Source organism: Populus euphratica, unplaced genomic scaffold (assembly GCF_000495115.2).
Source record: "Populus euphratica unplaced genomic scaffold, PopEup_1.0 scaffold172.1, whole genome shotgun sequence".
Classification (NCBI taxonomy): Eukaryota; Viridiplantae; Streptophyta; class Magnoliopsida; order Malpighiales; family Salicaceae; genus Populus; species Populus euphratica.
The window spans coordinates 811175-832019 of record NW_011499920.1 but is presented as its reverse complement, the minus strand read 5'-3'; the positions used below and the strand labels follow the sequence as shown (position 1 = coordinate 832019).

Below are 20845 nucleotides of genomic sequence, written 5' to 3'. Positions count from 1 at the left end.
GGAAAGAGTAGAAAAAAGCCAGGAGACATTGGAGGGAAAGAATGCATTACTTCCTTTTGATTGCTTGGTTGGTGAAGATAGAAGGAATGCATTGATTTCATTCTGTTAAATCAATTCTTGATCATATTTTGGTTCATTACTTTCCAAGATATTTGATTTACAATTACATGTTTTAGGAGCAGTACTCGTGTTGGTAACATAACATTTTTTTCTTAATGACAGTGGATTGCCATTAATAACATATGTTGACTTTTTGGAAAAACAACTTAAATCAATTTTCTTCTCATTTCTTATTTAGTGGAGCTTTGGTGGTCCTCTCCTAGAAATTGCTATGAGGAACTTTCTGTTGCATGCTATTATGACTGAAAACAGCATGGAGAGCTCAGTTGCAAGTGACCTTGAAGTGAACTACAATAACATCCACAAGGTATATTAGTTATGGAAGCATGACTACCATTGTTCTTTTTGGCATGGGTGTCTTGCTAATATTTTCTGTAATATTGTGCATATTTTGGTTGTAGGTTTTGTGGGAGCCATTTGTTGAGCCTTGGAAGTTTCAGATAAACATGATTAGAAAACAGGAGATGACCGCTCACTTGAACAGTTCCATTTTGACAGATATCGATGTAACATCAACAATGCAACTTAATTTGAACTGTACAGAATCTCTTATTGAGGTATATAGTGCTATTTTCCATATTCTATCTAGGTCACATTCAATAAGCATCTTAGGAAATTTTTGGAATTTGGTGCATTATTTTATGCAGCAATAACGAATGCTTTGATGAGAATTTCTATTTAATACTGTGCTATTGGCTATAAAAGCTTACCCTGACAATCTTATGTCTACCACCTAATTTTCCTAATGTGTTACTGAGCACGTCTAGGCAGATCTTTTTGTTTGATCATGTTGATGTTTCCTTCTATATGCAACTCAAAATACTCTTTTATTTTTCTAAAATGCACTAATTTTCCTAATGAATTTTTGTCCCTTAAAAGTGTTTTTTCAGGACACTTGAGATGGTTAACGATGCCTGGCATTTGGGACCAAGTGATCCATTTGAAAACCAGAGATCCTCAAGTAGCCAGTTATCTGAAAATGTACATGAAGGGAGTTATGCTCCCTATGTGCTTCAAAATTTGACTTCCTTGCCTCTTGGATACCATGTTTTCAAAGGGCTGGTTAATGCAGATGAGTTTGATTTCTCTCAAATGAAAGACGCAAAATCTATCCAACCAGGCTCTTCTGTTCCTATTTATCTTAATGAAACTCTGGAGGAGCAATTGTTTCGATGTGGCCCTGCTCGGTCTTCTGACAGGCTCAGTGAGAAGCAATCAAATGGAGCTGTTCATCACTTTATGAGCATTCAGCTTGACGGGATGTTTCTACCTTCTCCTCCTATTTCAATGGATCTTGCAGGACTTACCTACTTTGAGGTTGATTTTACTAAGGTTTTGAAGCAGACAGAAATGGAGAAAACAAGGAATGTTTCAAAATATGATATGGACCTTGAAGAGAATGCTAGATTCAATACTGATGGTGGTTTTGTTGTTCCTGTTGTTTTTGATGTTTCAGTGCAACGCTACACCAAGTTAATACGATTATACTCAACAGTATGTACAAAAATTAGTTAATGAGATAATACCAACGAGATAACCCAAATATTTTTTAATCTTGGTATTTGTCAGAGCTTTAGTACTCATCAATCAATCTTTACATTTGATGATTTAGGTTATACTTGCTAATGCAACATCAGTGCCACTGGAGTTAAGGTTTGACATTCCTTTTGGACTATCCCCAAAGGTATGCAATTTTTTTTTTTTTAAATTGGCATAATAGTCATGTCATGGACATCTACATGTTACTTTAATTTTGACATCATAACTACTTTTGTTTTTACAGGTCTTAGATCCAATTTATCCAGACCAGGAGTTTCCATTGCCTTTGCATTTGGCTGAAGCTGGTCGAATGCGCTGGCGTCCGCTTGGAAATTCATACTTGTGGAGTGAAGTACATGACATTTCTAACATTCTTTCACACGAAAGCAAGATTGGATTTCTTAGATCTTTTGTTTGTTATCCATCTCATCCAAGCAGTGATCCCTTTCGCTGTTGCATATCGGTTCAAAGTTTTAGCTTGCCTTCATCTAAAAAGCTGAAGAAAGGATCATATAACACTTTGAGGCAATCAGTTGAAAGTTTTGATGGTGATCAGAAGAATTCTAGTAATCGTTTTATTCATCAAGTAACATTAAGTGCTCCATTAGTAGTGATCAATTATCTTCCAGATGAAGTATCTTTGGCAATCGATAGTGGTGGGGTTACTCGTACTGTGTTGCTCTCAGAGGTTTGTGGTGTACTTCAGTTAGATGAATCCATGGTTCTAATTTTAGGCCACACTTTATGGGCTATCCTGGTTGTTGATGTAACAGTCATGGCTGCTGCATGCGTGAATTTGTTACTTACAGCAACCATTGCATAACGGGTTAGAAACCTTCTATGGTCTAAGAATCTGTTATGTGATGCTCTCATGCAATAGTAACAGCTGATATTTGAAACCATGGATTAGTCTTAAGCTGCTTGTTTGGAGTTCTGTTCATTTTTCATGATTTATTGATGTCTAAAGGTGGTTCCATCACTTAAAATGTGATGTTTGTTTTCTTCTTTTTCAGGTGGAAACTTCTTTCCATCATATAGATCCTTCATTTGACTTAGGAATGGAGTTCTGTATTCATGGATTCAGACCTTCGACTTTGAAGTTTCCACGTGCAGAAACATTCTGTACAATGGCGAAGTTCAGTGGAACCAAGTTCTCTTTAACTGAGACCGTTTCCTTTGATTCTGATTCATCTGATGGTGGGTTATGCCTTCTGTTTTGTCTACTCTCGAGGAATTGTGTGGTTGAACAACTTTTCTAACCACTTTTGTGTAATGCTGTTTTAGGTCTGCTATGTGTTACAGTGGAAAAGATGATGGATGCATTCTCTGGTGCACGAGAACTATTCATTTATGTCCCCTTTTTGTTATATAATTGCACTGGTTTTCCACTCAATATTTCAGAATGCAATTCAGAAATGAAAGGAAGTCATTGTACTATCCCATCTTGTTATGTTTTGGTTGAAGATGAATGTCTTCAAGGCAGGAAAGATGGTCTTAGCCATTTGTCTTTTGACCAGGATTCACATTCGAGAGCTCCACATATTATCAGTTCAGGGAGTTCTTCTAAAAATAACATTCTTTTGTCCAGGAGGGATGCTACTTCGCATCTTGGGAGAAGTATTAGCAAACCTCTGATTTTATCTAGTTCCTCTGGACCTTTGCAAGAGCAATCAGACAAGCATGATTTAGTTTGTCAAAAGGCTTCTTTTGACAAGTGTTCGAGTACTGACTCAATTGATACTGGACATGGAGAGGTTAAACCATGCATGTATTCTCCCCATGGTGTTTCTTCTGCTAATGAAATTATGGTAAGAGTAAGTAGGCATGAATTTGTCATGGAAAATGCTTCCCATTCCACATGGTCAAGACCATTTCTTCTCATTCCACCAAGTGGTTCAAGCACTGTTTTTGTTCCACAATCATCATCAAATTCTGCACTGATAATATCCGTGACTTCCAGTGATGTTGCTGGGTCATTTGCTGGGCGAACCCAAGCTATTGCTTTCCAGCCCAGGTAATAGTTTTGCCTTTGCTGTAAAAAGATAACACGCTCATAAGTCATGACTCTTATGCTTTAAGGTGCTTGTTCCTGTTATTCATATTTTCATCATCCCGCAGATATATCATTAGCAATGTCTGCAGAAAAAAAATATGTTATAAGCAGAAAGGAACTGATTATTCAGTTCGTTTAGGAATTGGACAGCATCACCATCTTCACTGGAAAGACACAACGAGGTAGTCTTATCTTTTCTATTCACCTGCACGTTGCTGTTATCTTTAATTTAATTAATTGATAAAGATCATTTTTTTTTTGTGAACAAGACAATTTCATCATTATTTCTAAACTTGTGGCATAAGTATGAACACCTTCAAGCTATTTAGCAGGTATATAGCTGCCTAATTCCTAGTTTCAAGGTGTGTTAAGTCTTAATAAGAAAAAATACTGTATTTTTATGTTCGTACTTGGTCCGGTGATTGAAATTTGGGTCGATGGCCAAATATGATATGGAGTAAGATCTTTTTCTTTGTGGTTGCTTTCTGACCAGAGATTAAAGAGTCCAATTCTGTACTGCAACAAGGGTGGTTAAGGTGTTTATGGTAACACTAGCCACTACTTTTCTGCGACATCTCACACACAATATGATTTTTGACTGGGCAGAGTGGATGAAGGCTGGCTGTCAGCCCTTCCTTGTTTGTGATTAAAACTTGGTATAGCATAGTTGAGTTTGGTTGAATGGTTGTTGCAAACTGAAGAAATAAGGGTGATAGAGCAAAGAAAAAACTGTTGAAACCCACACCACCACATATATTAAGTACAACTTCAAATGCTCTAAAAGTTATTTAAAATATTTTCATGCATTGAAAGAAATTATTTGCATGTTATTCCTGTGCGAAGAAGAAAAATTAATTGAGTGAAACATGTGTGAACCTTATTCATGAACTTCAAATCAAATTTCCGATAACAGACTCCTAGACATGTATCAATTACATCCTTACAATGGAAAAAGCAATTTACCTTCTGAGCATCTAGAGGGAAATTCATTTTCAATAGATATTTTCGAAGTCTTTACATGTCCTTTGCTACACGGTAAAAAAAATGAAAATGCTTGATGACTGTGATGAGCAGCTATGGATCTATTTGTTGAAACAAGGGTAAATCCTCGGTTGTATGGGCTGCTGATTTATTATTATGTAAACTTCAGTGAAGTGATTGAGCATAATTTTAGGTGTAGTACAAAAATATCTGATAAACAATTTTAGTTGAGTTTAGAGGGAAATGATTGGATAACAGAAAGAAACCTGTGCTGGAGAGGAGAGAAGCTTCCATTTAATGTATAATAACAGAATATATGCAATGAGCAATAACTGTTCCAGGTGATATGAATGTTGCCTTGTGATTTCTGCTGATCATTCTTTATTTCCTTACTCAAGTCATGGATGTATATTCCTTTCATGCCTTTTGCATTTGTGATTGATGAAACTATAGATAGGTAAGTGAGTAGCATCCTAATATCCTAGAGTTTCAGGCTAAGTAGAACTAGAAGGAAACATATTGTTTGCAACTTTAGCAAATTAGAGAGAGATAAAGAAATGCTGTTATAATGGATTGAATTTGGTGCCTTAGGTTGCATTTTGTTCTGAAATTTGCTAAAAGCAGCTTTCCAGTCTCATAAAGTCATTCTGAGTTCTTCTCTATCCTTCATGCTTTCTGTGGTAAATTTGTCACTCAATATTATTTACCTGAAAATCTTGATATATGATTCTTTCTTTAGCTCGTTTGCATATGAAATGTGTCAACTCTATATATATGATTTGTTTTCATTCTCTATCTCCTCTCATCTTTTACTTATTCCATCTGCAACCTGCTGCAGGGAGTTATTAGTTTCCATATGTTTTGATGAACCGGGATGGGAGTGGTCAGGCAGTTTCTTGCCAGATCATCTAGGTGATACACAAGTGAAAATGCGGAATAATGCTGGGGTGCTAAGAATGATAAGGGTGGAGGTACAGAATGCTAATGTTTCCGTTAAAGATGAAAAGATCATTGGAAGCCTCCATGGGAATTCTGGGACAAACTTGATTCTCTTGTCTGATGATGATACGGGTTTTATGCCATACAGAATTGATAATTTCTCGAAGGAGGTTAGTAGTTGGTAGTTGGCTCATTAATATCTTGACCATATCAAATGCAATTGGTGTTTGGCCCGAAGGCACTTGCTTTTGCAAAGTAATATATGAATGCAATTTTCAAGTTTATGCAACTGAAAGAAAAAATAATTACATTAACTTTATTAGTGGGAGCAATTTCAGAATTTGGAAAAAATTCTGGAGCTAGTATATTTTTATCTATCATGTGACCTTTTACTTGTCTGGCCGCATATTTCCTTGTTTATTTTGATAGATTCTTTTGGCTTCTGTGGTGCTGCTTGCATTATGTGACTCAATATTTAGTGTTAGGTTTTCTATAGCTGCAGATATGTGTCTTCCACCTACTATTGGACTTTATCGGACCACTTTTCATTAAAATGCTTTATTGTTGTGATGGTCGATTTTGGATTTTTCATTTAAGTTTGGAGAATGTCTTAATTCTCCAATTTGACCTTGTGCGTTTTCTTCTTAATAGAACTTTTATGGAAAAGAAAAAATATAGAAACCGAACATGTTCTTGTTATATAATCTGGTAGCAGTTTTTTATTGCACTTCTCCTTTGCAGAGGTTACGGGTTTACCAACAAAAATGTGAAAATTTTGACACTATCATTCACCCTTACACTTCTTGCCCATATGCATGGGATGAACCCTGCTTTCCCCATCGTCTCACTGTTGAGGTATGTTCTCCTTACCCTGAAGAAAAATAATGATAGATGCTTATGGGTTGCCTAGTTCTGAATTTTTTGATTGAAACATGCAAGGTTCCTGGACAGCGTGTCATTGGGTCCTATGCTCTTGATGATCTGAAGGAGTACATACCAGTGCAATTGAAGGCAACTGCAGAGGTATGCCCTTTTAGACCTTATTTACTGAGTCCTAGACAGCACAAATAATGATTTGGAATGATGTTGTCATTCAGTCTTTTTTTTTTTTCTTTTGTATTACTCTGCAATGCAAGTTGCATTGTGGACAGAATAGTAAACAGCAGAAGTAAAGTCCAAAACTAAGTAATACTGTCACAGCAAAATTGCCTTCTGTGTAGAAGAAGAACACGGAAAGCAACAGGCAGAAAAAAAATCACTTTTACAAAAAGTCTTAGAAGACAAAATATACCCTACTGAATTTTATACAAGGGGTTACATCAGCCTTCTCATGGCAGCCCCCAATTACAAATAAACCATTCTTATCTCGGGAAGAATAATTTCTTCCTACCAGGGTGGGAGGAAATTTACTTCTACCTGCATGTGTCATGATATTGAATCATTGTTTTTTGGCCACATTAATTGTGCTCTTATAGTATCTTCGTTCTTTTTACTTCTTTAGCAGAGGGTAGCCTGCAAGATTTTCTTAGGTAACAATTAAGAAAATGGGTGGGGCTACCTAGGGATCAAGCCCTAAGGCCCCATTTGCATAATTCTCTGGAAAACTCAGTTTTGTGCAGACCTCTCCTAAGCTTACAAGAGATTTTTTTTACGAAGAATCTGATAAACCTTCTGTGAAAGAAAAGAGAGGGAGATGAACAATCAATCTTAGATTAGAGAAAGAAGTGATTTATATTCTATGAAAGCTTTGTTGTTGGACTAGAGTACAGGAAAGATAATTAAGCAAGATATATGTTCATGGTTGTTATCTGGCCTTGTAGGTTTGCTTGTTGATAGTTGTCTGATAAGTTGCTTTATTTCACAAGTTTTTGCTTTCAAAAAACATGAACTTGATTTTTTAGTTTTTGTTTTCAGAAGCCAGAAAGAACGTTGCTCTTATCTGTCCATGCTGAGGGAGCAATAAAGGTTTGTCATTCATAGTTTTCCTAATACAATGCATATGCATTTTATAGTGCAGTGACCATTTTCCTCTGCTTCAGGTGCTTGGCATTGTTGATTCAAGTTTCCATGTTTTGAAAGATGTTAAAGATCCATCACCTCCATGGTTCCGAGAAAAAACTAAACATGAACAGAAACAGAAAGATGTATTTTATTACAAGGAGAAATTCTCGGTCACTATTCCATATATTGGTATCTGCTTGATTAATTCTTTTCCACAGGTAATGGACAATGAACATATGTTTTGACAACTAACTCACACATGCTGAAAAAGTTTTCAAGGCTTCTTTCTTTCTTTGTTAGGAACTGCTCTTTGCCTGTGCACAGAATATTAGCCTTAATCTACTTCAAAGTTTGGATCAACAAAAGATTTCATTTCAAATCTCATCATTGCAAATAGATAACCAGTTGCAAGCAACACCATATCCTGTTATTCTGTCTTTCAATCAAGAATACCGAGGCAGCACAGAGGGCCAGAGAGTCAAGGATGACATTGCTAAATCAAAGAGTGATAGAGTATTGCAAAGATCTCGTGAGCCTATACTATCACTTGCTGTAGCAACTTGGAGGAAGAAAGACATCTCCTTAGTTTCATTTGAGTATATAAGCTTAAGGTGCCTGTCATCCCATGAAATTTGTTTGAATTGTCAGGCTTTTTTAATTCTAATTCTTATTAAAATCAGTTGAATTTGCAGAGTGGCAAATTTCCGCCTTGAGCTTGATCAAGAAGTTATATTAAGATTGCTTGACTTCTATAAAGCTGTTTCTTCAAGGTTCCAGAGCAATGTCTTGCCATTTTCAGATCCTAAACACCCACCTCTTCTATGTGATGTGGGTTTCATTCATGCTCAAACTCGTGAATACTTCAAAACAACAGATAGCCAGCTGCTTGGAATCAACTTATCTTCATTGAGCAAGAGTCAAATTAATAGTGCAGCACTACCTCCAGTAGTTCCAATTGGAGCTCCCTGGCAACATATTTCCTTTATGGATGGAAGACACAAGAAGATCTATGTAGAACTGTTTGATTTGGCCCCCGTCAAGTTTACTTTGAGGCGAGTCGCAAACTACACTTGCTTTTACTTCAGCTCCACTCCCATTCTATGGTGTACTGACTAAAACCACAATATATTCTGTGCACAGCTTTTCTAGTTCTCCATGGATGCTGAGAAATGGAATTTTTACATCAGGAGAATCTCTTATTCATGTAAGTGACCTTTTTTTCCCTTCCATTTAAGATTTATTATGAAACATTCTTAATGTTATTTAAGTTGACTGTAAATGAATGGATGTTTGAATGAAGAGGCATAAGGCATTGGTTTCGGCCGGTTTTATAAATTTTATTATGTTTTTCTTTCAAGCACATTTGCTATTAAAAATATGGTTATGCTATTTGCTATTTGCTATTAACAACAGAGAGGACTTATGGCTCTTGCTGATGTTGAGGGAGCTCGAATTCATCTCAAACAATTCAGAATTGAACATCAGATGGCGAGTTGGGAGTCCATGCAGGATATCCTCATCAGGCATTACACTCGTCAACTTCTTCATGAGATGTACAAGGTAAGCAGTGTAAAATGGTTTTATTGGTTTGTCAAAAGTGAACAATTTTTCTACACAATTTCTGCCTGACTCTGTCAGACATGATTTCACTCTATTATTGTTAAGATCAATTATAATTTTATATAAGTTTTTTTCCTTTGGTAGCTTTACAGCCTACCATGTTGCCATAACTTAATATCATTCTGTCCACATTCCTTATAATTCTGCAATATGCAGGTGTTTGGTTCTGCTGGTGTTATTGGTAACCCAATGGGATTTGCAAGGAGTTTAGGCCTTGGCATAAGAGACTTTTTATCTGTTCCTGCCAGAAGCTTTTTGCAGGTATAAAGCTTTACAAATTGCTTGAAGATTACACTGTGCATCCTTGTGTTGATATTTGGCTATTGCTTTTACAGAGCCCCACTGGACTGATAACTGGCATGGCACAAGGTACCACTAGTCTTGTAAGTAACACAGTCTATGCTTTAAGTGATGCTGCCACCCAGTTCAGTAAAGCAGCTCAAAAGGTAAGTCTACCCCTGTTAGTATCGAAGCAAATCATTGTGTGGATTAAATTTACTGACAGAACAATTGATTGCTCATAGGGTATTGTTGCATTCACATTTGATGACCAGTCCGTTGCAAGAATGGAAAAGCAACAGAAAGGTGCAGCTTCACACAGTAAAGGTGTGATAAATGAAGTCCTTGAGGTATATTGTGTGATAAAACTCGTAATTGTCTTCATTGGTAGCTATTCAAACAAATTATCAATTGACATTACCATACCAAATTTTATCATGGAATTCTCCATGTCCATCAGAACTGAGAGAAAAATAAAAGCTTAAATTTATGCATTGATAACAAACACATTGAACTCATTCAAAAGTAGTCACTCTTGCATTTTTTTAAAATGGATTTACACAGAACTTACCATTTATTGTTAATATTGAGTGGACCTTCCTAGGTGAAACTTCGATACTTAATGTATATTGCACGCACATTGGTTCAAAATTTTATGAATGCTTAGTACTAATGCTTCTCTTTTCAAGGATATCTAAAAATAAAAAGAAAAGAGAAAAGAAAAGAAAGAAGTGAAACAATGAACAAATTTTTTAGTGATATGGTTGTTGAATCCAGGGGCTAACAGGTCTCCTTCAATCTCCAATAAAAGAAGCTGAGAAACATGGTCTTCCAGGTGTCCTCTCAGGTAATGCAAGGCAATTATGCTTTAAATTTCAACTGTTTTTAACATGGCGAGTATCATTGTTATAATTATGTAATGCTCGGACATCAACGATGTGCAGGCTCTTGTATAAAGTTGTTCATTTTGAAAAGCTGGCTGACCAAACTAACCTCCTTGTGATGAATTTTTTGAATTGTTTGGTTCGGTGTTATTCAAATTAAGAAATTGTTGAGATCAGTTCAACTCCAGTGTCAAACCAATCAAACCAATTCACTGAATCATGTATATATTCTCTAGGAAATGTAGTTTGCCTTGTTTTTATTGCAAAACATTTACCGTGCTGGCTTGCTGCAATTTCTTTTGCACAGGAATTGCCTTTGGGGTTGCAGGGCTTGTGGCAAGACCAGCTGCTAGTATTCTTGAGGTTACTGGAAAAACTGCACAGAGTATCAGAAACCGAAGTCGGCTATACCAAATGGGACCTCAATGCTATAGGGTCCGGCTGCCTAGGCCTCTAAGTAGAGAACTTCCTCTGAGGCCTTACTCTTTGGAAGAAGCAGTTGGAACTTCAGTGCTTATGGAGGCTGATGATGGCTTGTATCTCAAGAATGAAGTTTTAGTGATATGCAAATCCCTTAGACAAGCTGGTAAATTTGTTGTTGTCACTGAGAGACTCGTGTTGACTGTTAGCTCTCCTGGTTTGGTAGATTTAGGAAAGCCTGAATTTCAAGGTGTTCCCATTGACCTGGAGTGGTTAGTAGAGTCAGAAATTAGTTTGGACAGTGTCATCCATGTTGATGCAGTGGAAGAGGTGGTACATATTGTTGGAACCCGTTCAGATGCCTTACTGAAGCAGAACCAGCACCAGTCAAAAAAAGGGGTTCTGACACGAACAAGGAGCTGGAACAATCCAACTTCTCTTCCACTTTCCCTTGCAAACTTGGAATTGGCATCCATGAACGATGCAAAGGAATTGTTACAGATTTTGTTGTCTACGATTGCACAAGGTAAAGAACGTAGACTAGGCTGTGGATATGTTCTACATCGAAGTAATCTCATGTAAAGAGGAGCGCTTGTGAGAATATAGGGGAGCATCCAAGATCAAGATACTAAATCATGCACGCAGATTAGCTTATTAAACTTGGAATTATTTCCTTCAAGGAGTTGAGCAAAGCTTGTGCTCCTCGCCTGAAACAAGATTCCTTTGGAAGAAATTTGTTCATCTAAATCTACTGTCAGAATCGGTACAATTGTATAGTGGAAAAGCTCCTCCTGTTTGTTTGTGCATGGAAATTTTGTCAAGAAATGCATGAATGCAAGCAGTATCTATGGATGATATTATCGATAGCAGTGGCAATGGTGGCTGTCGTGGTGATAGTTATGACCAAGAGAGCTTGTCTTTGCATAAGGGCATGCAATATCCCTAGTGTGCTTTTCATCAACCACAGCACTGTCTCCCCCCTCCTTTCTTCAACAGTGTCCACCCTTCTTCCATGACAGAACAATGTATAAAATCCTGGATCGCATGTCCATTCCTTCCGTACATTTTGTTGAGTAAAGTAGAATAATTTTCAATTTTTCTTAGCTTAGCTTTATATCTATTTGCCTTTAATGTTTGAGCACCACCCACATAGGATTAAGCAATGACATAATTAAAAAAAAAAAAAAACCACTACATGATATTTCCTCGAACAGTGTCCTCCCCTCAGATTCATCATTCATTCTGGACAGGTGGTAGAGGTGGTCTGATTGGTATCTCCTTGCATGCCATTAATACACCATGAAGACAAAATCATATTGTCCCCTCAGATTCATCATTCATTCTGGAAGAGACAGGTGGTAGAGGTGGTCTGATTGGTATCTCCTTGGATGCCATTGACACACTATGAAGACATGTCCTCCTCTGCTGCTCAGCTTTTAAATGCACCAAGCACTGTTTATGGAAACAGTAAATTTTTATGACTAGGCCTTACAGCCAGCTACTAAAAAAATTTGTCTGATTTGGTGAGCTAATCAAGCTATCTGTTAACATGGAATCTAGAGTCTAGTTTGAGTTGAAAATAATAACTTGGATTAAAGTCTTGGATTGGTACATTAAAATTATAAAAAACATTAAAAAAACATTAACTAAGGAAGTACCGTAGAAGTTATGCCAAACACCGTTAATTATGGAATATAAGAACGAATACAATTACCAAGTCCAAGGGGAGAAAAAATAAATTGTTTGACATTAACCCTATAGTGTGATATGCATGCAGTGGAATATATATATTCCATTTAGACAATAAAAGGCTCATTTTCATTCATATAAATCAAATGCTGCAGACAATTCTTACACACATAAATCCTCTATATTTGGAGACTTGAGTGGTTTGTTTTCCATATTATATTTCCAATTTCAAAATCAAGTGCTATGCGTTCACTCGGTTCCCTTTATAAAGCAGCTCATTATCTGTAAAGAGAAATGCCACAAAGGGAATCAATATTGCTTTGACACCAAAAGAAGAGGGCATGTTGAGACTAGGTTGGCGACTTTGGTTTCAATATAATTTTTCTCATCATGTTGTGATGTAAGGTAGAGGAGAGTTGCATAATTTTATATCAAGGGGAGTTTCTATGCAACTTGGTCAAAATCAGCATCATTACAAAAAGTTTAAGATACTCAATTTAAGAATGTCCCTCAACTACTTTTGATGCCTTTTCAAATCAGTCTTCCAAGTTTAAGAGCTTGCAATTCTGCCATCAAACTATCACATTTTGTTGGTGATGCCAAGAATTGTTAAGTGTTTTGCAAATTATTTCATAAGGTGAAGCAATCATGCTTTGCTAGCTGTTAACATACAACTCACTCCTCAAAATGATTGACCCACTATTTTTAAATCTCCAAAAGAATTACAACAATTAAAGAAATATTTAGATTGTGCTTGATTATTCTTGAGAAAGAAGAAAAAAAGATAGTAAAGCCATAAATTCTTTGCATGTCTACAATTCGCATGTGGGTTAGTTGTGGTTTGTTCTTTGAAAATCACTATAATACATCTTATATTTTCACATGTTGAGAGTTTTCTTCTTTAACTAGGTAGAGGGTTTGAGAGATCCAAAGCACAACACATCCATGTGTTCATGTAATCCAAGTAAGAACACATCATGGAAATGAAAATCATCTAGAGTGACGTATTGAGAGGTATCAATTGGCTTTTTGTCACGGTCCATGATTAATTAAGCAATTCATAGAAAATATAAAATTTTTCTAATACAGATTACAATTTTTGAAATAAATTTATGTCATTTTAAAAGAAAAAAAGATAGGAAAATATATCTCTATTATTCTTATTCTTTTTGTTTTTCTATCTTGAAATAATAACGCTAATTTTATATATATATATATATATAAGGTTAGTTATCTGATATTTAATTTTATAATCTTGGTATATATTGATAGCAAATAAGAAGAAAAATGGATTTAATGTACAAAAAAGATTACATGATTATGATAATCATCATGCTAAAAAAGCAAACAAATGAATAAACAAAGACAGAAAGCGACAAAGTCCATGCATAGCTGCTTCAAAAGGTGTATTGTCCAACGCGTTGGAGTAATCTTGCTTTAATTAATTTTCTTTTTATTGAATTATTGAACCTCATAGGAAAGTTCCTGTCTAGATGCTATACAATCCATGAGAAAATTTTCTTTAAAAAATACAGTTGGTCTCCAAATTTTGTTTTCTTGAAGCAGCTAGCGGCAGCGAAGCCATTTTCATGGATCTCCAAGCAAGCATTGTTATCATCATTTCTTTCCTGATTTTTTCCTTCTCTCAAGCTCAAGATTTGCAACCTTTCCACCAAGAATATGGTCCATTTAACGAAACTTACTATGGCATCTTTGAAGTAGAAGAACCCGCCACAATCAGCAACAGTGCCCTTCAGATTACTCCTGATTCTATCAATGGCAACTTCACTCTTGCGAACAGGTCCGGCAGGGTAATGCTCAATAAGTCCTTTACCCTCTGGGAAGATGATGAGGTTGGCGGCGCAAGGTTGGCTTCTTTCAATAGTTCTTTTCTTATTAACATCTTTCGGCTTAACAACTCCATACCTGGAGAAGGGTTTGCCTTTCTCATAGCTCCGGACCTTGAGCTTCCGGAGAATAGTAACGGGCAGTATCTTGGTCTGACCAACTCGACTACTGACAACAATACCTCCAATGGCATTGTTGCCATTGAGCTTGATACTGTTAAGCAGGAATTTGATCCTGATGATAACCACATGGGCCTTAATATCCACAGTGTCATTTCTCGAAAAACCGTTCCCCTTGTCAACTTGGGAATTGAAATTGCCCCTGTGGGAGGCAGGAATCATATGGTTTGGGTTCATTATTATGGGAACAGTAAAAGAATGGAAGTGTATATGGTGGAGGAAGGAAAAGGTAAGCCTGCCACGCCGACTCTCGCCGCAGAACTTAACCTCAAGGAACATGTCAGGCAGAAATCTTACTTCGGTTTTGCTGCATCCACAGGCAGCAATTTCCAACTCAATTGTGTCCTCAAGTGGAACCTGACAGTAGAGATGCTATCTGATCCGGTTGTAAATGGTAGTGGAAGAGATAACAAGAAGCTGATAAAGATCTGTGTAGGAATTGGGGTTGCTCTATTTTCATTCCCGCTGATAGGGGTAGGAAGTTTGGTCTGCTATCTCCACAAGAAGAGGGCAGCATCGGACCCTAAGCTGTTACGTGCCCTTCAGAGCTTGCCCGGAATGCCGCGGGAGTTCCCGTTCAAGGATCTGAAGAAGGCCACCAATAATTTCGATGAGAAGCATAAGCTTGGTCAAGGTGGATTTGGTGTGGTCTACAAAGGTGTGCTGCCAAAAGAAAACATCCAAGTTGCTGTCAAAAAGTTCTCTAGAGACAACATCAAGGGTCAGGATGATTTCCTGTCTGAGCTTACTGTCATTAACCGTCTCCGCCATAAACATCTAGTCCGGTTACTCGGTAACTTTTCTTCTCTCTTGCTATATCTCACATCTACCTCTCTTTGTTTCTCCATTTACGTTTTACCTAATGTCCATACAAATTCTAGATCGTATCATTTTCTGTCCTGGTGAACATATTTTTACATCTTGAAAGTGAAAATACTCAGTTGCTTTGAAAATAAAGCTTGATATTGAGAATAACAATAAGGGTTTGCGAATTACAAGGTTTTTACTGTAGCCAAGTTCCAAGAAGGAATCTTAGCACATGTCTGGTCTAAAATGGTGTCTTACAACTAGGCATGTGCCTGGTTTGGAACTGTTCAAATTTCGCAACAACCTTTTTTTGAACATTTTGCACGTTAGGTATGCCTACAATTGTTGATTTCATCAGAAGTGTAGCAATAGGGCTGTTGGTAAACTCGGTAGAAACTCGTGATGGTTGTTGGCAGATCATTCTCCTTGTAATTTATCTTTTCTGCTTGTTTTTTTTTTATCATCTGTAACTTTTAATTATTGGTTTCTTTTCTTTTTCTTTTTAAATTCTTTTCGCGTTCATTTTTTCAAGTGGATCACACTTTTGAAAAGAAAAGGCTGTCAATTGCTGTATCTAATTTAATCATGTTGCTAAAGTCTTAAGAAATGCTCGTGTGAACATGATTTGACATCCTTTTTTGGAGTAAGAGTGAAAAAAAAAAGAAACCAAAGACAGCTACATAACTGGATTTTGGAAATTTGAAAGGACCAACCACCCACTTTGCCACATACATGAACAAGTAAATGGTAGTGTGCGTGTCACTTTCATGGGTTGCATAGCCAATTTGGCTGTAAATCTTCAATGCAACAGTCTTAATGCTCAATCCATGTTCATACTTCAGTATAATGTAGATCTTAATTAAAATGGTTTCTGATAATAATCTTGAAATTCATTAACTAGGCTGGTGCCACAAGAATGGGATGTTGCTTCTAGTGTATGACTACATGCCAAACGGGAGTTTGGACAATCACCTATTCCATGAAGATGAGGAGAATACCATCCTAGGGTGGAACTTAAGGTACAAGATCATATCAGGTGTAGCATCAGCTCTGCACTACCTCCATAAGGAATATGATCAGACAGTGGTGCATCGCGACCTCAAGGCTAGTAATATCATGCTGGATTCTGAGTTCAATGCTCGATTAGGTGACTTCGGTCTGGCTCGTGCTTTGGAGAATGAGAAGACATCCTATGCTGAGCTAGAGGGAGTGCCTGGAACCTTGGGCTACATCGCACCAGAATGCTTTCACACTGGCAAGGCCACCCCCGAGTCTGATGTCTATGGCTTCGGTGCAGTAGTTCTAGAGGTAGTGTGCGGTCAGCGTCCATGGACCAAGATTGGAGGATTCCAATTCTTGGTGGACTGGGTTTGGTCTCTACATCGCGAAGGGCGTATACTAGAAGCTGTGGACGAAAGACTGAACAATGACTATGTTGCTGAGGAAGCACAGAGGGTGCTGCTACTCGGACTAGCATGTTCCCATCCGATCGCAAACGAAAGGCCTAAAACACAGGCCATCTTTCAAATAATATCCGGGTCAGTGCCAGCGCCGCGCGTCCCTCCTTTCAAGCCAGCATTCGTATGGCCAGCATACGACGGCAGCATCGACTTCGACGCTCGTTCAGCTGGGACAACTCCCATTACATCTGGTTGGACCCCTCAATACATCAGCAGGGAAAGTGAAGGATACACGGACTCTCCTGTGAGTCCTGTCTAGAAGCTGCGAAGTTCCATTTCTAAATCATCCTTTTATTTCTTCTTCTTTTCTCTTCACATTTCTCGGCAACAAAAGGGAAGCATCTAAGATTTCAATACTGCAAATTGCTTGTTCTTTTTGCCTCTTTCAATTTGATTGACCCACCCGCCCCACCCCCCCTTTTTTTGTCATTGTTGGAAGGGGAGACCGAGTAATGGTGTAAAAAAAAAATTTAATCCACAGAATTGTAAGAGTTTTCTTCCTTATTTCCACCAATATTTTGTGGATAATCAAGCACTCTGGATTTGCCCTTTTCCTCTCTTTGTTTCAATTAACCAACAGAGATCCAAATTCATTGACCTTCACAATTCAATGTTTGAACAGTCAAGTTGTACGAATTCAAGTCTGACCCTCGAAGATCACATACGGAAAAGAAAATTAAGCCAATGCATCCAAACCTCAAAGTCAAGGGTGAAACACGAGTTTTAAACGATCAGGCTTAAATCAATTAAATCTGTCGATAAACTCGAATTTTTAACTAGGTCAACCATAGTTTTTCATTTTATTTTTCTTCATCTGGACCGAGGGAGATTTTACAACTATATAATTACGTGACAACGGTTAATAACTATTAAGGAGAGAATAATGTGATTTTTTTAATAAATCATTATGAATTTATTGATTGAATTTTTTAAAAAAATTTGGGGTTGACGCAGATTTACCTCCCAGATTACAATCCAGGCTTGACCCTGAGTGTTGGACACTTGATTGCTTTGACTTTGTGTTCTGGTTTGGAGGCTTTGGCTTTATTTTCTTTTCCTTCATGTGTCTTCAATGACTTTGTGTTCTGGTTTGGATGTTTTGACTTTGAAGGATCAGACTTTGACTTTTCAAACATTGAACCGTGAGATTCCATGACTTTGGATCTCGGATCTCTGTTGGTTAATCGAAAGAAAGAGAGGAAAGGGGCAAATCCAATGTTGCTTTGATATTATCCACAAAATTAAATTGTTTTTTCCCCCCATAATTACTCGCTCTCCCCTTCCAACAATGACAAACAAAAAAAGAACAAGCAAATCAGATTGAAAGAGGCAAAAAGAACAAGTAATTTGCAGTGAAAGCATCACGCAGGGAAGTAGAAAGAAAGTCAGAAGGCAACGCAGACTATTTGTATCAGTTACAGTATACTGGGGAACTGATAGTTTCTTACAACAAGTCAAGATCACTCACTACGAATAAGGATGGTAGAATGAAAAGCAGTAAAACCAGAACTCAACAAACTCGTAGATGAACATGATCTTTGTCCCTAGTTGTCAGTTATTATTCTCAAATTCATGTTAACTTGTCTTTCATTCCAGATTCTGTATTGAGTTCTATATGTTTTTCATCTCAAGTCAAACACAATCATAAACATAATAAAATACGATGAGCGTGAATATGAAGTCATATTCATACCACCCTGTTCTGCAAATTTGGCTCACATGGCTAACGTATGACGCTGACATCGTGAAGGTTGCGGGTACAAGAGTTTGCTGGCAATATTTTCTTTCATGAAATGACTCATAGGTCCATGGTTTTTTCTATTGGCTGGGTTTTTTTTTATATTTTTTTAATTTTATTATTTAATATTAAATTAATTATGAATTAATCTTTATATTTTTTATTATACAATAAAAAAATAATTTAACCCAATAAAATTCATAATCAAAGTTATGTGTTTAATGGGTTACTAGGGTTATGAATTCTTAGCTGATCTTTCGCTCCCGATTAATTGGCGATTTTTCTCTATATATTAATCGGCGGTTACTAGGGTTAATAATTAATTAAATATATTAATCGCCCATTCATCGCCGATTCTTTTCTCTCCCATTGAATTGCCGATTTTATCTAAAGATCTCCGGTTCAAATCCCAGACCCGATTGTTTTACGGTTTTTTCACGGTCAAAAACCAAGTTTTCACATGCTGCCGAGCAATTTCCGATTTTTTGACATCGCTACCGATTAACTACTCCCTTCACGGATAATGCTCGCCGATTTGCTGTTGATTATGTCGCAACAACCCCACAAATTTCCGAGGTATTAACGATTATCAGTCAAAGCAGCCGATTAATTCACATAAATAGCCAAATTTTTGCGTGCACATTTTTGCAATAATAAATGCACTTGAATTATTATGTTCAAAGCTATTCTTTTCTAAGTTACTTTTTCCACTATTTGCAACTACCAGTTTTTTTTTTTCAACCTTTTCCTTTCAACAATTGTGTCCATATCAAATATCAAGTAGAATGTGGTGCAATTAATGCTGCTTTAATTAATTAATTAATTAATTAATTAATTAATGTGTCTTTTATTAATTAATTAACAAAATAATTGTCTTCCCGTTGACTTATTTTTTTGAGATGCTTTTGGTTTTTCTTTTTAATTTCATCTTTAATGTATAGATTAATTAAGAATTAAGTATTATATTTTATGAGATTATTTCAATCTTTAAGTAAAGTCAAGACTATTCTTTTTTAAGTTACTTTTATATTTAAGATCGAATTTATTTTTGTGATTTGCTATTGACTTGGATTGTTTTTATATTTTTAATTATTGATTATTAATTTCATCATTTAATATTGGATTGATTGGAAATTAAGTTTAATAATTTATTTTAATTTTTTATTATATTATTTTAGTCTCATGATCAAAGTTAAACAAGTTAACTTGGGTTAATTCAAGTTTTTTTTATTTTTTTATTGATTTTTTTCAATTTTATTCTTTAATATTAGGTTAATTGAGAGTTAGGTTTCAATATATTTTATTTATTTATTTTCTATAAAATTATCATGATCTCATAACATAAATTGTAAATTTTACATATTAACATAAGTCGATCTAGACCGATTTAATATACTTTTGTCTCAATATTTTTTTAAAAAAAATATTAGCCTTCATTTTTTTTTAATTCAAATTATGTTTTTTTTTCCTTCAATTGTTAGGTTGTTTTTAAATTTATAAAATAGATCCAACCACAGGTAAATCCCTAGATGAATGTTTTTTCTTGAAAATACTTTAACAATACCTCGATTTTTTTAAATGTATTTTTTTTAAAATAAAATTCATCCAACCTGCATGATAGAAGAACTCTTAAGATCAAGTTGCAAATGCTTCTCCAAAACCTCTTCCTCATTTCCTTAATCTGAAGATTAATGCAGTAAATGTGTTCAAGTTGTCTAAACTAATTCTTCTCCAGAAGTTTGGTTGTTCAGACGGAGAGAAACCCAGCACATGTTGCTTAGGCTGCAATTTTCAGAGGACTTCCATGTTGAGAGCTAACAAGAACATTTTATGATGTCGAACAATACTTTCTTGTTTATAAAATTCTTGAGATAAAATCCTCTCGCTTTTCTGTTCAAACACAGGAACATAAAAGCTTGCAAATCTATAGAGAATCAAGCATACCTCTATTACTTAGTTGCTTGAAATCATGACATTCAGTTCAGATAATGTCAAAATCTAAGAGATCCCTTCTTTACCAAACTAGAAAGGTAACGCTAGAATGATAGTCATTCCAATTTATTTTGTGTTACTGGCAAGTGCAGCAGTTCTTCAGGCTGCAAATTGCTTGTTCCTTTATTTTTTAGGACTTGATACGTTTAAGTTCAAGGGCTTCACCAGCCTGCAATTTTGTGGTAAGTCTCAGCTTTCTGTAATCTTCATAAGTGAAAGGGACATAGAGACGAGGGTGTTCAGAGTCCACAAGTTCCGGCGGAGCTTCCACTTCCTCATTGGAAGCCAGCAGGGAT

The 20845-nt window shown here is 36.3% G+C and overlaps 3 protein-coding genes across 13 annotated transcripts in view; 2 read left to right on the top strand and 1 right to left on the bottom strand.

Annotated features, from left to right (window-relative positions):
* Positions 1-12040, top strand: part of LOC105135080 (vacuolar protein sorting-associated protein, putative (DUF1162)) — a 28791-nt gene extending 16751 nt beyond the window's left edge. For 8 of the 11 annotated variants that reach the window (XM_011039774.1, XM_011039776.1, XM_011039772.1 and 5 more), the window contains 22 exons: positions 299-427; positions 522-677; positions 1000-1614; positions 1733-1804; positions 1904-2347; positions 2673-2856; positions 2944-3673; positions 3778-3894; positions 5532-5802; positions 6374-6487; positions 6572-6655; positions 7547-7597; positions 7672-7851; positions 7934-8244; positions 8326-8685; positions 8774-8837; positions 9047-9193; positions 9410-9514; positions 9589-9699; positions 9778-9882; positions 10310-10379; positions 10724-12040. In XM_011039774.1, coding sequence (XP_011038076.1) covers positions 299-427; positions 522-677; positions 1000-1614; positions 1733-1804; positions 1904-2347; positions 2673-2856; positions 2944-3673; positions 3778-3894; positions 5532-5802; positions 6374-6487; positions 6572-6655; positions 7547-7597; positions 7672-7851; positions 7934-8244; positions 8326-8685; positions 8774-8837; positions 9047-9193; positions 9410-9514; positions 9589-9699; positions 9778-9882; positions 10310-10379; positions 10724-11418 — 5115 coding nt within the window. In that variant the 3' untranslated portion in view covers positions 11419-12040. Of the gene's footprint in view, positions 1-298; positions 428-521; positions 678-999; positions 1615-1732; positions 1805-1903; positions 2348-2672; positions 2857-2943; positions 3674-3777; positions 3895-5531; positions 5803-6373; positions 6488-6571; positions 6656-7533; positions 7598-7671; positions 7852-7933; positions 8245-8313; positions 8686-8773; positions 8838-9046; positions 9194-9409; positions 9515-9588; positions 9700-9777; positions 9883-10309; positions 10380-10723 lie in introns of those variants that run through there. The other 3 variants (XM_011039780.1, XR_844120.1, XM_011039781.1) reach the window with 3 other exon arrangements.
* A 1871-nt stretch (positions 12041-13911) lies between these two features.
* LOC105135079 (probable L-type lectin-domain containing receptor kinase S.5) lies at positions 13912-17354 on the top strand. The gene is made up of 2 exons (XM_011039771.1): positions 13912-15345; positions 16261-17354. Exons 1-2 carry the CDS (start codon positions 14115-14117, stop codon positions 17076-17078), a joined length of 2049 nt encoding a protein of 682 aa, XP_011038073.1. The 5' UTR covers positions 13912-14114; the 3' UTR covers positions 17079-17354.
* A 3034-nt stretch (positions 17355-20388) lies between these two features.
* LOC105135108 (2-oxoglutarate-dependent dioxygenase DAO-like) overlaps positions 20389-20845 on the bottom strand; it is a 1818-nt gene continuing 1361 nt past the window's right edge. Inside the window, exon 4 of the mRNA XM_011039823.1 lies at positions 20389-20844. Coding sequence (XP_011038125.1) covers positions 20680-20844 — 165 coding nt within the window. The 3' untranslated portion in view covers positions 20389-20679. The remainder of the gene's footprint in view (position 20845) is intronic.